The sequence below is a fragment of the Ylistrum balloti genome, unplaced genomic scaffold (assembly GCF_031769215.1).
Source record: "Ylistrum balloti isolate Yb309-2 unplaced genomic scaffold, AGI_CSIRO_Ybal_v1 Utg370820, whole genome shotgun sequence".
Lineage (NCBI taxonomy): Eukaryota > Metazoa > Mollusca > Bivalvia > Pectinida > Pectinidae > Ylistrum > Ylistrum balloti.
The window spans coordinates 88,171-105,022 of NW_026782474.1; the positions used below are offsets into that span (position 1 = coordinate 88,171).

The window sequence follows — 16,852 nt, forward strand, 5'->3', positions numbered from 1 at the left end:
TAATTTGATTCTCTGATCATCTATTTACTTTGGTTTTCTCTGATCATCTATTTTACTTTGATTTTCACCTATTTTAGTTTCACATGAAGACTCCAGATAAGGTTAATGTGCACACTTCAATCTGGGTCAACAGAATGATTTACAGCAGTTTATTCTTAATCATTATAAAATTAATTTGAAAAAAAATTAAATTATAGTTATGAGGATAAAATGGAAAATATGACAAAGTAGAAAGACTTTATCCAATACAGTATATCTGATATATACCTTTTTCATACATCTTCACATCTGTACCACTTTTTGTTGGGATTTGTGAATAAGGATGATAATGTCAAGGTCTTGAGGTGACCTTAGTGAAGTTGGCCATTAAGATACCCTTATAAATATTCCTATGTCAGGCCATTAGTGTTTTATTCTCTGTGATCTAAAAACAATGAGTTATTTAGCTGGTTGTTGTGTTTATAATGTGCCTCCTTATCTCACTAACAGAGCTTCAGTTTTCAACTCTCATGTGTGAAACTATACCCAAAAAATGTTAAAATTCTACTATGACTGACACTGGAATTTTCTTTTTTTTTTATCCTTCTGTCAACTTCAGCATTTTTAGCTGGCTCAAATGAACTATTACTATCCCTTTCCATTCTTCAAAGAGTTTTTTATTCTACATCTTTACACAGGTGCCTGGTCATATTGTAAAATTTAACATTACATATTAGAAGTAAGGCGAACACATACTGGTATAAGAATTTCATGATACAGCAATTTTTTATATGTTTTGTCAACTAATCATAATGTTTTCCTATTGATCATTGCAGTCAGTTCTGTTTAATGGCAGCTGCTCCAGGCAAACACAATTGTCAATAAAGTGTATGATGACTGATAAGTGAGGGTTAAATAACTTCTTGGATACCTGTCAGTCCATGAATTCTCCTTCTTAAACTTGTTTCTTATCATGAATGCCTAAATTTCTAGCTTCTTTGATAATTACTGTCAATTATAACCATAATGTTGTTATACAAAAGCTGCAACCTAATTGTATCTTTATTACAATTTCATAAAATTTGAATATAATCTCAGTATTTATATCCTATCTCAGTATAATGTAAGCCAGAATTATTCCATTCTCATATAACGTAAGCCAGAATTATTCTATTCTAAGTGTAATGTACGCCAGAATTATTCCATTCTCATATAACGTAAGCCAGAATTATTCCATTCTCATATAATGTAAGCCAGAATTATTCTATACTAAGTGTAATGTAAGCCAGAATTATTCCATTCTCAGAATAATGTAAGCCAGAATTATTCCATTCTCATATAATGTAAGCCAGAGTTATTCTATTCTAAGTATAATGTAAGCCAGAATTATTCCATTTTCAGAATAATGTAAGCCAGAATTATTCCATTCTCAGAATAATGTAAGCCAGAATTATTCCATTCTCAGAATAATGTGAGCCAGAATTATTCCATTCTCAGAATAATGTAAGCCAGAATTATTCCATTCTCAGAATAATGTGAGCCAGAATTATTCCATTCTCAGTATAACGTAAACCAGAATTATTCCATTCTCATATAACGTAAGCCAGAATTATTCTATTCTAAGTGTAATGTATGCCAGAATTATTCCATTCTCATATAACGTAAGCCAGAATTATTCCATTCTCATATAATGTAAGCCAGAATTATTCTATACTAAGTGTAATGTAAGCCAGAATTATTCCATTCTCAGAATAATGTAAGCCAGAATTATTCCATTCTCAGAATAATGTAAGCCAGAATTATTCCATTCTCATATAATGTAAGCCAGAGTTATTCCATTCTCAGTATTATGTAAGCCAGAATTAGTCTATTCTAAGTATAATGTAAGCCAGAATTATTCCATTTTCAGAATAATGTAAGCCAGAATTATTCCATTCTCAGAATAATGTAAGCCAGAATTATTCCATTCTCAGAATAATGTGAGCCAGAATTATTCCATTCTCAGAATAATGTAAGCCAGAATTATTCCATTCTCAGAATAATGTGAGCCAGAATTATTCCATTCTCAGTATAATGTAAGCCAGAATTATTCCATTCAGATTTAGACATTTTCTAAAGTATTTTAAGCATTAGATGGTAGTTTGGGAATGAAATTTTTTACATTCCCATCATCTTTTAAAAAAAAGACAAAAATGTTAGTTTAAGATATAAACATAGCATGCATCGATCATTTACTTTAAAAAAAAATTGATGTCAGTACAAAGAATAAGGAGTGAATAATTCCAAGTTACAATGAAATCTTTCATAAGCAAAAATAAAAATAAGTAAAGGATGGTTATACTAAAAATAGAGCTTCATAAATCATTACTGATATATCTTTACTGTAAAACATAAGTTACTCAGTCTTGAGTTTCCTTAAACCTATATATATTCAGTTCTGAAAAAGCAGTGTTATGCTCTATGCGTGTTTTAATTCCAACAGTTCTATGATTTTCTTGAAACCTGTCATGGATGTTTTTACAAGAACCTTTCAATATCAATGTTGATATGAAAGATTATCTCCTTGGTGCCCTTCACAGGGGTCTGGGCAGATTGGACGTCTCATTGTTGGAGGGTGGGGGCCTCAGATAGACAGATTTTCTATTGGGAAGGGTGGAGCTCTTTTACAAGCCATCTGTCATCAGAATGCCAACAAATATCCGCCTTTATAAATTTGTCTGCACATGCAAGTGTCTATACTTTGATAACATGTCAGAAGAGAGAAAATATACATGGATTTGAAGTGGATGGTTGATATATCTAAATATCTGCTGAATGTTTCAGTAGTTATGATGATTAAAATAAAATATATATAGCAGAAAAATGTGTCTTTCTTCCTAATTGTGTCTAATTTCATTTGGAACAATTTTGAATAATATATACATATAACTATGAGTCATGCAGCATTTTTGAAGTTCTTTACCACTGCATGTTTTTGTAGGTTCTACACATGTCTGTCATGGTTACCATTATATACAACCTTCATTAGAACCATCACATGTCTGTCATGGTTACCATTATATACAACCTTCATCAGAACCCACACATGTCTGTCATGGTTACCATTATATACAACCTTCATCAGAACCCACACATGTCTGTCATGGTTACCATTATATACAACCTTCATCAGAACCATCACATGTCTGTCATGGTTACAGTAATATACAACCTTCATCAGAACCCTCACATGTCTGTCATGGTTACAGTAATATACAACCTTCATCAGAACCCACACATGTCTGTCATGGTTACCATTATATACAACCTTCATCAGAACCCACACATGTCTGTCATGGTTACCATTATATACAACCTTCATCAGAACCCACACATGTCTGTCATGGTTACCATTATATACAACCTTCATCAGAACCCTCACATGTCTGTCATGGTTACCATTATATACAACCTTCATCAGAACCCACACATGTCTGTCATGGTTACCATTATATACAACCTTCATCAGAACCCTCACATGGCTGTCATGGTTACCATTATATACAACCTTCATCAGAACCCTCACATATCTGTCATGTTTGAAGTACAGTATATAAGTAACATTTAATCTTCAGAACTTTACATATATATCATTGATACAATTTTGTATCAGTTTTATAACAATTCTTTGTCCATGAACACTCAAAACTTTTTGATAGATTTGACCTTCACACGCCTTTCACATTGTTACCAATACAGTAATGATTGGCCTTCCATCTCAGAGTAAACCCTCTTTATTGGGCCGACTGGACAACTAAATCAGAACCCTTTGATCACATACCGTGTCTTAAAATTGGCCACATGATTAATCCTGGCTCTGTAGTCTTTAAGTGGTAGTTGGTGTGCTCAAATTGAAGGTTATGGTACTGTGGACATAACCCTATAGCAGAGAAGATTGAAAACAACCATTAACACTAATTACACAGAGTCATAAAGGAGATGAAAAAAGGTATTACCAAGGTATTTATTTTGATGCTTGCCATCAGCTTTCTCTGATAGGCATCTCCCACAACGAATGCCCTGTTGACGAATATAATACACCAATAATGAACAGCCAAAATCACTTTTCAGATGGAGTGAAAAGTTACACTGTTGGAAATGTCAGAACAGGGTTCACATCAGATAGCTACCCAAGCTTAAAGTGTTTTTTTGCGTCGAGGTTGTCTGTGGATATCATGATGATCATAATCGCTGTTATTTTATCTCGAGGGGAAACTCTTTTATTGTTTCCAACTCGTTTTACCATCATTTTTGGTCTTTCAAGGGATTTCCGGCTTTTCTTGTTTCTGAAACATTAAATAGTTTACATTCCCCCTGAACCGTGCATGTGCTGTTAAACAACTTTTCTCATTTTTTTTTTTCTGACATCCATTTTTTTTTTCTATCCTTTGTAAATGCAATTAAATGATGTATTGTGGGCACAGGAAATGCAGATAAGACATGGCAGACTGAGGTTATTGTAAGTGTACATGTACCATGGTTTCTGGAATTGTCATCATATGTATATTTCCTCTCATATTGAGGCTTGCTGAGCGGAACAGCTCCAATGATCAAACAGTGTTCCAGCATTCAACAATAACTTGTTGACTAGTAGTGTCAAGAGATATACATACATATTGATAATTTACTTTTACCTTAACAGAACTGATTTTATTATCTATATAAATCTATGATGGATATCTAATCATAGTACTTGAACAATTGGCAAGATATCATTCATTGTGCTACAAAACCATGCGTTGTATTATGCCATTGCTTGTCCAAGGTATTGAATACAATGTACCAGGAACTGAAAACCTACTGAAGCCATAACGTTGTACTTTAGGAACTTAAACATCTGAATATAATGTAAAGTACTAGGGTAATTTTGCAGCATACTGCATACTAAGCATAAGTATACTGCAAGTATACTTTGTATTCTGTAGTGTAACATATATACTGAAGATGTACTGTACTGTACAGGGTCTGTAAACACACTGAAAGAATACTGTGTATTAGGTACTGTAACATATATACTGAAGATGTACTGTACTGTACAGGGTCTGTAAACACACTGAAAGAATACTGTGTATTAGGTACTGTAACATATATACTGAAGATGTACTGTACTGTACAGGGTCCGTAAACACACTGAAAGAATACTGTGTATTAGGTCCTGTAACATATATACTGAAGATGTACTGTACTGTACAGGGTCTGTAAACACACTGAAAGAATACTGTGTATTAGGTACTGTAACATATATACTGAAGATGTACTGTACTGTACAGGGTCTGTAAACACACTGAAAGAATACTGTGTATTAGGTACTGTAACATATATACTGAAGATGTACTGTACTGTACAGGGTCTGTAAACACACTGAAAGAATACTGTGTATTAGGTACTGTAACATATATACTGAAGATGTACTGTACTGTACAGGGTCTGTAAACACACTGAAAGAATACTGTGTATTAGGTAGTGTAACATATATACTGAAGTTGTACTGTACTGCACAGGGTCTGTAAACACACTGAAAGAATACTGCATGGAGTACTACAGAACATACTGAATGTATATTTAATGCCTTCAAAACGTACTAAAAGTTTACTGATATACCACTAGGGCTGCAAGAATTCACTGGAGATGTGCTGGTGTGTGTGTGTTCTTGTATGTCTGTGTGCCAGAACATGTCCGTTTCTCCTGATAAATACAAATAAAACACTATCCTAGCTCTCATCAAATACATGCCAATCTTGGCTTTTCCTTTACAAAATGTACCAGACTTTTCTATAGGCTTGTAAAACATTTTCTTACAAATATCTCCTAATTGGCTTTAAGTTATAAAAACATCCAGTTATCTTTCAGAACCAAAATAAAAAGGCATGCTCAGCCCCCACAAACTTCAACACAGCTGTTAACTCAACCCGAATTCCAATCAAAATTCAAAATTTAAGGATCTTTTTGCCTGAATATCCTTGCTTTCTTGATGAAAAAATCTTTTTATCAGCGTGTGAGATATGCACTCATGTGTTTGAAGCTGATAGGCCTGCTGATAGTAAGCTGCAACGTGCTATAATTTGTTGGTGGCAGATCTAACCCTTAAGACAAGCTTTTAAAACTTGCATATTCATTCTCATATAGACCAAAAAATAATGATATTATTTTTGAAGTTGAACAGATGTTGGTCATAGATTGACAGTTATAGGACACTGTACTCTACCAAATGAATTTGTATGGTGAAAGCAGATGTTCATAAAATGGATGGCATGTATTAGTAATTTGTGCAGAAAATGATCCTCATCTTCCCGTCTTAATACAATTTGGACCAATTAATTGTCCAAGAATGCTATAATTGTTAGTAATCAATTCAAACAGCGAGAACAAAGAATGCCATTATTAAAAGTGCAATAGGTACGAGTTATGTAATTATCGTTATTATCATTACCATTGGTTGTATTTTAGTCACTGGGACGACGCCCACGTGTCCAGCCAATCACTCACCTTGCGACAATGACAGGTGTATAAGTAACGACTGGATATGTGATGGTGACAATGACTGCGGGGACAACAGCGATGAACTCAAGTGTAGTAAGTTCATATATGTCCTGATTCAAACAATTTTCTGAGATGAAAAATGCTGTGGTAAAGGTTTACAATGATTTAAGAATAATATTAAGGCACAAAGTTATCAATTAATTAATAGGAAATTGCACATGTACAGTTGAACCTCACTTTCTTGTACTTGTATAACTCAAAGACCCCCTTTATTTCAAAGCATTTTGTCGGTCCCTGCCTATCTTTACACAGTGAAGTTGAAAACATAAGAGAATTTAAGATAAATTTCAGTTATAAGACATTTCCTGTGTTTTGTTTTGTAGCTATTTCTACAGGAAGTTGTGATGAAAATGAGTTCCGCTGTGACAACGGTCAGTGTGTGCCTACGGGGTGGAGGTGTGACCATGACAACGACTGTGGTGACAATTCTGATGAAAAATGCTGTAAGTTATCATGATAAAAAAATTCATAATATGAAAAAAGAGACTTTGGAATAGTAGGTAGAAAAGAGGTTGGCTGTGAACACAGAAGCTTAAGATGTATCCATTTCAGACTCCCAGTGCGATTGGAATCTATCCTGATTCCTCATTCAGACTGTGTTGGATCTCTGTAAAGGCCTCAGCTGACTTCAGGTGTTAATTAAAACATAATTGTTGAGATGGTTATAGCCCTTAAAAATAAGTGCTGAAGTGATAAATATTCTTGAAAAACAATATCATACCATAGTCAAACGAGTCATTACCTGTGGCCACTTGTCTATAACAACCAATTTTTGCTTCTTCCTGGCATAGTCATCAAAATGCTTTATTTACCAAACATGAACTCTTTGTAATCAAACACTCACAGGAATTAATTATGCATAAATCTTCCTTGAGACCAAATTGAACCAAAGATTTATGAAACATGTTATAACCACTTGTACCCTGTATGTAGATTCACTCTAAACAGCAGGTAAAGTAGTAATTGTCATAAAACAATGAATGTTAACTCTGGAAATTAATTTTCATTACCTGTGTTTTTTTTTTTTTTTTTTTTTGATCTTTAAAGAAATTTTGTTTACAGTATCTCCAGAAAATTGAGTTGCTGACCTCTTGAGATAAAGTTAATGATGTGTACAGTAAAATTATTTTTCAGGCATCATAGGTGGTACTCAGGGTTTTATTTCTATAGTATCAAGTATGGGTTTTATACTGTCTTGTCTTTTAATTGATTGGGAGGTGGGGTATATGATACATGTACAGTTTTTACAGTCTCCATCCATCTAGTCCTGTTGCATCCAGATCCAAATCATTCTTATATCTTAAATAACCTGTCAACACATTTGGTTCATATTTACTCAATAGTATCATATTAAATTGTACAGAGAAATTTATATATGTAGGATCAGTGGCACTCGTGTCTTTGGAGACATTATCATGTTTTGTTGCAGTGTTTCTCAAAGAATGTATGGCTCTAATAGATAAATGTTTAAAAATTGTCATCATTACCGGTTTTGCGATAGCAGATTCCACTAAATCTATTTCCGATATCTTTGTGTCTGAGGGTGCATGCTGCCAAATACTTAAATTTATTACAACAGTGTCAATGAAAGAAACCTGTCCCATTCTTCTTTCTTAAAATCCTTTCAGAGATTTTCTACGATTTTCTACGATTTTTCCCTATAGGTGCTGTAGATTATGGATTTTGTCATTTGTTCTGATATGTTACAAGTATGTTGATGATATATTTTCAAACATCTTGGAAATAAAAATTATTTATACGTAATACATTTGTATAAGGTTTTGGATAGAATTACGTCTGTTTTCAATTTGAGCTGTTATCTGTATAAGATGATCTCTGGTTGTGTGGTAATATATCATTGGAGTTTTTAAGTTAGTGATATACGACCGGAGGTTCTATCGCTGTGGCACATATATGCCAGAATTACATAACTTCACATGTAACAGAAGTTGAAAGTAATTGATTTTGATAGTTTGATAAGACTCTGCCGAGTTTTAATTTCGGTGTAACCTCCTTGTGACTTACTGTAGTGAAGTAATTGTAAGCTTTGCCCCATCAGTTTTGAGAGCTGTCAGATTTCAATTCTATGTGAGGCAGAACACGCAGGCTTAGGATTATAATGTACTGGTTTATAAAGGAATCATCTCCAACTTCACAACTTTTAAAAATAAATTAAGGAACTTTGGCAAGACATTGATAAAATCTTTCAATTCAAAATATTTGAATAAAAAAGAATTTGTTATCCTTTGTTCTTCTGATTTCAATATAGCTTTAGAATGTCATCAATTGTAAACATTAACTATTTATCAATGATTGATTTTTCTTTACTCGAAATGGAAGTTTTGCAGAAATACAACATGTAGAGGTAATATATGGTCTATTTAACTGTTGTGTAAAGTCTGTCATTAATGCAAAATTAGATGCAAAGAAACCATGCTTATAATTGGATGTCAAGTATTCGTCAAAGTCACTGATCTCTCTGACTCTATCACTAATTACATATTCTTAAACTGCTTCAGGTGATGGATTTGTTGATAATTTGTAAAAAAAAAAAAAAAAAATGTGAAACCTAAAATAGTTTTCCTAGAATACAATTTTGTGCAAAAAAGTTTAATTGAAAATTTTAATTGGTTTTGAAATTCAAACAAGTAAAGAAATGGAGAAGACATTTACATGGGATTCCATTTGGTTTTTTTTTACTACATGTATTGTATACATGAAATTTTTGCCTCAGTTTAACTTTTGGGCCATGAGACAAAAATTAAACAACGGTGAAGCTTGAAGTTAAAGCTGAAATGAATGCTATTATGCTTACATGGTGATGATAAACATTTTGATAGGCAGGTGAAAATAACCCTGGTCAAATGTTTCTCTGTAGACTGTATTTCATATGATTACTTAGGGAGGATTAATTAATACTGCATTACATATAGAATTGTAATGAAAACATAAAAACATTATATAAAAACAACTTCTCTTGATCGGTTGTCAGACTAGTAAGCCAGAGGTCCTGAGTTCAAATCCTAGTAGATGACCTGATATATTGGGGCCCATGTAGAGACTCTGGAATAATTAGCATTACTTTCACAAGTATCTCAGTATCTCCTGGAAACTTAAGGATGAGATATTTCCTGGGAGAGGAATATGTAACCCAAGTGTAATACAAACTGCAATACACCACTCGGCTAGAGAGAACTTCTCTTTAGTTGGATCCAGGGGTCCGGGGTTCGAATCCTAGTGGAGGCATTGGAATAAATAATGACCTTTGTTACATGCAGATGTATGACTTAATGAATCACACATACATACAGATCATTACCTTGAAGGTCACAAGTTACTTTAGTTCATCAAATCAAGGAAAACGAAGTCAGAGCAGATTTCGGTTCGGTACAAATAAACCTTGTTTGTATAGATATAAATCATTATTTTTTATACTCTTTGATTGCTTGTACAGTTAATGTTTTTTTAAATCTTATAAACCAGATCAGGCTTTTTAGGGTACATCAGAACTATGTGTTAACTGTCTGGAGGAAATCTAGACAAACACTGAGGAGTTTTTGCTTGTTTCTGTTGCCAATGATAACATAGAATATACTGTTCAGTTTCTTTCTTGACATTTTATACAGCTACCAGAAATAGATGTAAAAAAAGAAAACTCTTTTCTCTTGAAATTCTGCTTTTCATCTCTAATGCATTTGTATTTGTGAAGATATGTATACTCTACATGTACTCTAAATGAGCCTTTTTGATAGTGAACAAACTCTGGTCTGGGTCAAATACTTCAGCATATGGTTTTCTAGGAGATATTATTTTTTCAGACAATAAATGGAAATGTCATGTGACTTTATCTATTTCATGCAATAAAGGGAATATCATGTGACTTTATCTTTTTCAAGTAATAAAGAAAATGTCATTTGACTTTGTCTTTTTCAAGCAATAAAGAAAATGTCATGTGACTTTATCTATTTCAAGCAATAAAGGAAATGTCATTTGACTTTATCTGTTTCCAGCGATGAAGAGAATGTCATGTGACCTTGTTTATTTCCAGTGAGGGGGAAAAAAATTTGGTCTATTTTACAGCAACAAAAGAAATGTCATGTGGTCTTATTTTCTGGGACATTGGTAATACCACTGTGACAATTTTAGCTACTTTGGTAATGACATGATATGTTTGTTTGAATAACATAAGTATCATCATGTGACCTTTGTTTCAGTGTCATAATTATTACCCTTTGACCTTTGTTTTAGTGACGGAGGTTATGATGTGCAGTAGTAAACAATTTGAGTGTGGGGATGGCTCGTGTATTCCACAGTCCTGGCGCTGTGATAAAGATCCTGACTGTACTGATGGAGCTGATGAAAAGAAATGCAGTAAGTTGTTGTCATGTCCTCTTTTGTTTTGTTTCCTCGTAAATATATACTTACATCTTATATCTGTCAGTCAGTTACCCATTCCCACACATCTAGTGTGCTGTAGAATTATTTCGATAGTTTTATAGATAGATAGTTATAGATAGAATGTTTACATCTATTTCATGTCTGTATATGATCTAAATGAAATATCAAGGCTGTCCACTTGAATTGTAAATTCTTCTTACAGTAATTTCTATTTTAACTTATGAGATATGTGTGACCATGAAAATGTGATTAGATGGCTGTTAATGTATTAATTAAAGATTCTGATAAACATTTGTACAAAATATATTTATTCATCATACTTTGTCTGTCCATCATGAAATTACAGCAGCAGTGTTATTGTTTTTATTTTTACAGACAAAGAGAAACTATTTTGTGGGAAAGATGAGTTTAAGTGTTTACATTCCTTCACCTGTATCCCGAAACGTCTGAAGTGTGACCTCAACAACGACTGTGGAAACTGGGAGGATGAGGCTGATTGTGGTATATATACTACAGACATTATAATTTGACAGAATAAGCTATCATGTTAACCTCTCTTTATGATACAGATTACAATCGAGTCAATATGGTATAGACCAGTTGTTTTAGGAAAATAGTCATCAAATTGTTACAGTTTAAAACTCGTAGTTGTGGTCTATACATCCAGCTTTGAGCATTATCTAATGTATGGTGAGATTGTTTAACTTAATTATTCCAGGTAAAGTTAAATACAACAGGTTATATCTGTGGTTGGATTATGATATCAGTGTCATATCAATTTCTGTTTTTGTATTTTTAATAGCAAAATTAACTGTTTTCAATTATCCTTACAACATTGGACCAATATTGCTCTAAAAATCATTATATTCCATGTATGAATCATCATGTGAACATTGTATATTGAAAAAAAAATGATTAGAGATACTTAAAATTGACCAAATTTTGATAAGATAGAATATGAGTGTAATATACATTGTCAGCTTATAGTTACACTTTACTGAGTTATCATGTATTTGTTGAAATATTCCCACAATTGGACCAATATATACTGGTACTAAAACACACTCTGTATATAGTATACAACACTAATGATTTACTGCATTGTCAGCACTGCTTGCCTTCAATCTTGTTTCCTTTCAAAAGGTTCTTCATTTAAGTGCAAAACAAATTTCAACATGCATAAAAATGCTCGACTGTTTTTATTGTATGTTTTTTTTTTATTAATGGAAATGGATATCACCGTCACATTTAGGTAGCATATAGCCTTAAGTCAATGAAAAATAATTGGTACACTTAATATCCTATGTAATCTACCTCCTAGGCAGTAGATTGTGTTTACCTGTCTGGCGTATGCTTTAAAAGTACGATAACAATTTAATTTTTCACCAAATTTTTGCAATTTTCATTTATTCTTGTTTCATTTTATGACAGTTATAGAATTTCTCAAACGTTTGTAATCACATTATCAAAAGCCATTTATCTCATTTGAAATATATAAGCAGCTCATAATGTCATTTTAACTGGATACCGACTCGGTAGCAATGTATTACTTCTGCCAGAAAACTCCTAATGGAAAGCCCTTTTTGTTACACAACTATTTCTCATTCTTTTGTGTATGAAATAGTTGTGTCATTAAATTGCCCAATTTAAATGGATTGAATTTCACAAATCTAAATAAATGCATTTGCTATATGTTGTTGCGATTTTATTTTAAAATCTAAGCATGGGATTTAAACTGAATACTCTATGAGTCTAGATATAGATCTTGAATAGTCTGTAATCTTCCTGCATTAATATTTTAAATCTAATGATATCAAAATTTTTAAGTTTTTAAAATTTTTGGGAATAATATGACATTAGCATGTTATTATGAATCCGAATAATATGATGAAGTAAAACTTAATTTAAGCAAGTACATTGTACTGATGTAAGATTTAACTTGAAAGTTCTTTAGTATAATACCATTCATATGTTTTTTCCAAAATCTTGTTTTCATTACCAAGCCAAACTCGAGATCAGATTTCATGTATTCATTGGATATCAATTTCAGCCACCATAAATGCCAAGTACATATGTACTAGGAAACGGTTAAAATTGCTCTGTCAGATTGCTAAATTTTGAAGGAGATGAAGGAATGTTGTTTTTTTTACCTACATGCTAATATGGTTATAAACTTCTTACATTTCAGCCCTATTTTCTGAGTGTAAAGATGAAGAGTTCCGTTGTAATGACACGATGTGTATCAACAAAGAATGGAGATGTGATGGTGATATAGATTGTGATGATCGCTCTGATGAAGAAAACTGCAGTCATTGTATGTACATACACAGATGTCTACATTTAATTTTTGGAAGCTTGTGATTTTCACTTCTTTTCAAGAAATGTCTGTAAGAATTATATAACATAGGTGTAGCCAGGGTGGTATTTTAAAGGAGTATATAAAGTCTTGTCTTAAGAAAATTGAAGAAGATGAGTGTTAGATTTTTTTAATATAAAAATATGAAATAATTATCCAACAAGTTGCTGTTATATTAAGTCTCTTTCCTATAGGATCAAATGATGTAGAAAAAAAACTGCCAATTTGCACTAATCCTATTTAATCCTATGTAAGAAATAGTAAATAACATAATATAGAACCCGTGATGATATGACTTTGCCCTAGAGCTGAGAGGGTGCCCATTGATTACCAACTTTTGACTTCATATATGAATCATATTGTATTTTCCTCCAAGGAAATGGGAGATGATATGTTCCATAATAATTGATACTTCTTTAATAATATTAATTAATATCCCCGATTTGTAATAATCACTTTGCCTCTACATCCGAATGTCTAGGCATCCATTTGGTTTATTTGAAATGTTATTTGAAACCTTTGACAGATTTCATTTATACTCACACCATAATATTCTACCCTAGATATTTGATCGGTCAAGGTCAAAAGTCAAAGTTCACTCTTGATTTCTGTTAGAATAGAAGGCTTTGTACGAGGTATCTTGTGAACCCTATAACAGATAAAGTCAAAAATAGAAAAGACGAGGGAGTTGAGGATGTAAGCTTTTGGAACAGAAGGCTTTGTTTTATGTAAAGTATCTTAATTGTGAACCTTTCAACAGATTTATTAAAAAATTAAAATGATCAGGGAGTTGAGCCCCTATTTACTTTCTGTTTCAGTAAGGTTCAAAAACTGAATGAAAATCATGATATAGTTGAAATTTCCTATTTTCAAGAAAGCATAGTTATATTTTTAAATTGAAAATGTACAAAAACCTATGTAGGTAAGATTAAGTTTATAGACATAGAAGTCAGATTCGCGTTCTATTCTTCAGCCACAGTGTGCGAGACAGAAGAGTTCCGTTGTGATACAGGGTTATGTATACAAAAAAGGTTCCACTGTGATGGTAACTACGATTGCCCAGATAACAGTGACGAACGTGGCTGTGGTAACTACACTTTGACTTTCTACTTTTCATTTTCCTTGGCAACATTGTATATATATACCTTAATTGTTTAAGGATGGAAAATACACCCTGTATTTGGTGTTACTTTTTTGGAGATATTTTCTGATACTGATAAAGAATGACATAAGAATTAGTGAAGTTTTGTTGACTTAACCATGTTAGTGATAAAAATAACTACCAAAATGATAATTTTATGTTGTATCAGTTTTTCGTAGGATTGTGCACATAACCTTGTGCTTGATGTATAAATAGTTTTGAAAGCCTGAGGCTAATGATGATAAAACTATTCCCACATCATGTTATTTTAGAAAACAATTTTCAAAACTCATTATCCATAAATACTACGAAACTTTTTTGTTTTATTTGTTTTGGTTGAAAAGAATTGAAACTTTATTTGGATGTAAGGGTAAATTAAAGTGATATGTGCATGGTTTGTAAATAATCTTGGTCTATATTGACAATTTGTCTGTTTATAGCTAACAGTAAGGAATGTGGTAAAAGACAGTTCCAATGTATGAACCATAACTGTATAGCTAACAAGTTAGTGTGTAACGGCGTCGATGATTGCAAAGACAACTCTGACGAACGCAACTGTAACAATGGGAAAAGTGAGTAACAGAATCTTAAAGTGTTGGAATCATACGACTTGATGGTTTATCATGATATGAATAATATTTATCAAATAACTACCCTGTCCTCTGTGTAATAACACCAATTACCCGAGTGCGCACTATACCCGCAAATTTACAGTACATAAATTTTTGTTATGACATACGCGTGATTTGGCCGAGTGGAGATGTGATTATCTGAAGGCTTCCTTTGTGATGTCATGACTTTGTAGTGTCATATCCAATGTGGCATCGCCGTAGAAAGAGATCGAAATATGTGTCGTTGATTCTGATGGGTGTAATCAATTACTTTAGTTTTTTATATAATTACAAGTTAAAATCAAAAAGTTTTTTCTATTTAAATTTTTTTTTCAATGTCATATTTAATGTATATACTGAAATTTGCATATATATTTTTGACAGCGGGGGCTTGTGGGATTGCACAATTTCTCTGTAAAAATAAGCAGTGCATCGGAAACAAGAAAGTGTGTAACTTCATTGATGACTGCGGCGACAACTCTGATGAGGAAGACTGTGGTAAGTTGAATCTTTCCTCATGATCAACTTTCTCTTCACAATTTTTGCTTCAATAGCCCTCCTTCTTGCATCTGTTTCTGGTATACTTATAAATTGTGGTAGAGTTATCTCCCTTCATATACTGTCATACATTGTATGACATGACGCCTTACTTTTCCCTGTCAGTTTGGGGAATTGAACCCCTGACACATTTATGAAAGGCGAATGTGTTACCACTGCAGCACCCAGCTAGCCTTAGACTATGAGTACTTATGATTTCTTTACTGCTTGCAGAATTCCCTGGTGCCTGTAACGTCAACAACGGTGACTGTGAACAGTTCTGTACAAGTACTGTTAAAGGACCACACTGTTCCTGTAAGCTAGGTTATCAGCTGAAGGAGGACCGCAAAACCTGTGAGGACTTGAATGAATGTAGCTGGGAAGGCACTTGTAGCCAGATCTGTCAAAACCATCCGGGGTCCTACACCTGTCAGTGTGTGGAGGGGTACAAACTCAAGCCAGACAAACGTGGCTGTAAGGCTAGAGGTAAGATAACATACAATTATAGTGACCATCCTACACTTGTCAGTGTGTGGAGGGGTATAATCTCAAGCCAGACAAACGTGGCTGTAAGGCTAGAGGTAAGATACCATACAGTTATAGTGACCATCCTACACTTGTCAGTGTGTTGAGGGGTATAAACTCAAGTCAGATAAATGTGGCCGTAAGGCTGTAGCAAAGATGAATGATTCTTAAATATGCCCAGTGTTGATGTAAAGTAAAATGTATTAAGAAATATTTCATCCCATTACCATTTGAAAAATTAAAAAGTGTTGACTACTTAGCTTCTTGTTCCCTATTTCAGGTGGTAAGGCATACCTGATATTTGCCAACCGAGTAGACATACGTAAATTGCTGCCAGACCAGTCCGAGTTTGACTCCATCTTAGAAGGTCTACCAAATGCTATTGCTCTGGACTTCCATCATGAAAAAGGACTGGTTTTTTGGTCTGACATTGCTCTTGACAAGATCAAACGGGCTTACATCAATGGCAGTCAGATTCGTGATGTAGTCAAATATGGATTGGAGAGTCCAGGTAATTATTTGTTCTCGAGTTATCTCCCTTTTACTTGAAATGATGAAATAAGTTAAATTCTTTTCTTTTCATCATTGTTTGTTAATCAATGCTTAATGCAAATATTTGATTTAAATTTAATTGTATTAAAAAGAATAATTAAGCAATCTAAATCAGTATTTCTAAAAAAAAATTTAACAAAATAAAAATATTTCAATTTTTCAAACAAGTAGTCT

The 16,852-nt window shown here is 33.1% G+C and overlaps 1 protein-coding gene across 1 annotated transcript in view; it reads left to right on the plus strand.

The window, feature by feature from the left end:
* The window catches only part of LOC132558744 (low-density lipoprotein receptor-related protein 4-like), a 43,754-nt gene that overhangs the window by 6,660 nt on the left and 20,242 nt on the right, over positions 1 to 16,852 (plus strand). The window contains exons 3-12 of the mRNA XM_060223340.1: positions 6,466 to 6,591; positions 6,882 to 7,001; positions 10,807 to 10,929; positions 11,332 to 11,457; positions 13,145 to 13,264; positions 14,286 to 14,399; positions 14,894 to 14,899; positions 15,449 to 15,562; positions 15,836 to 16,087; positions 16,407 to 16,637. Coding sequence (XP_060079323.1) covers positions 6,466 to 6,591; positions 6,882 to 7,001; positions 10,807 to 10,929; positions 11,332 to 11,457; positions 13,145 to 13,264; positions 14,286 to 14,399; positions 14,894 to 14,899; positions 15,449 to 15,562; positions 15,836 to 16,087; positions 16,407 to 16,637 — 1,332 coding nt within the window. The remainder of the gene's footprint in view (positions 1 to 6,465; positions 6,592 to 6,881; positions 7,002 to 10,806; positions 10,930 to 11,331; positions 11,458 to 13,144; positions 13,265 to 14,285; positions 14,400 to 14,893; positions 14,900 to 15,448; positions 15,563 to 15,835; positions 16,088 to 16,406; positions 16,638 to 16,852) is intronic.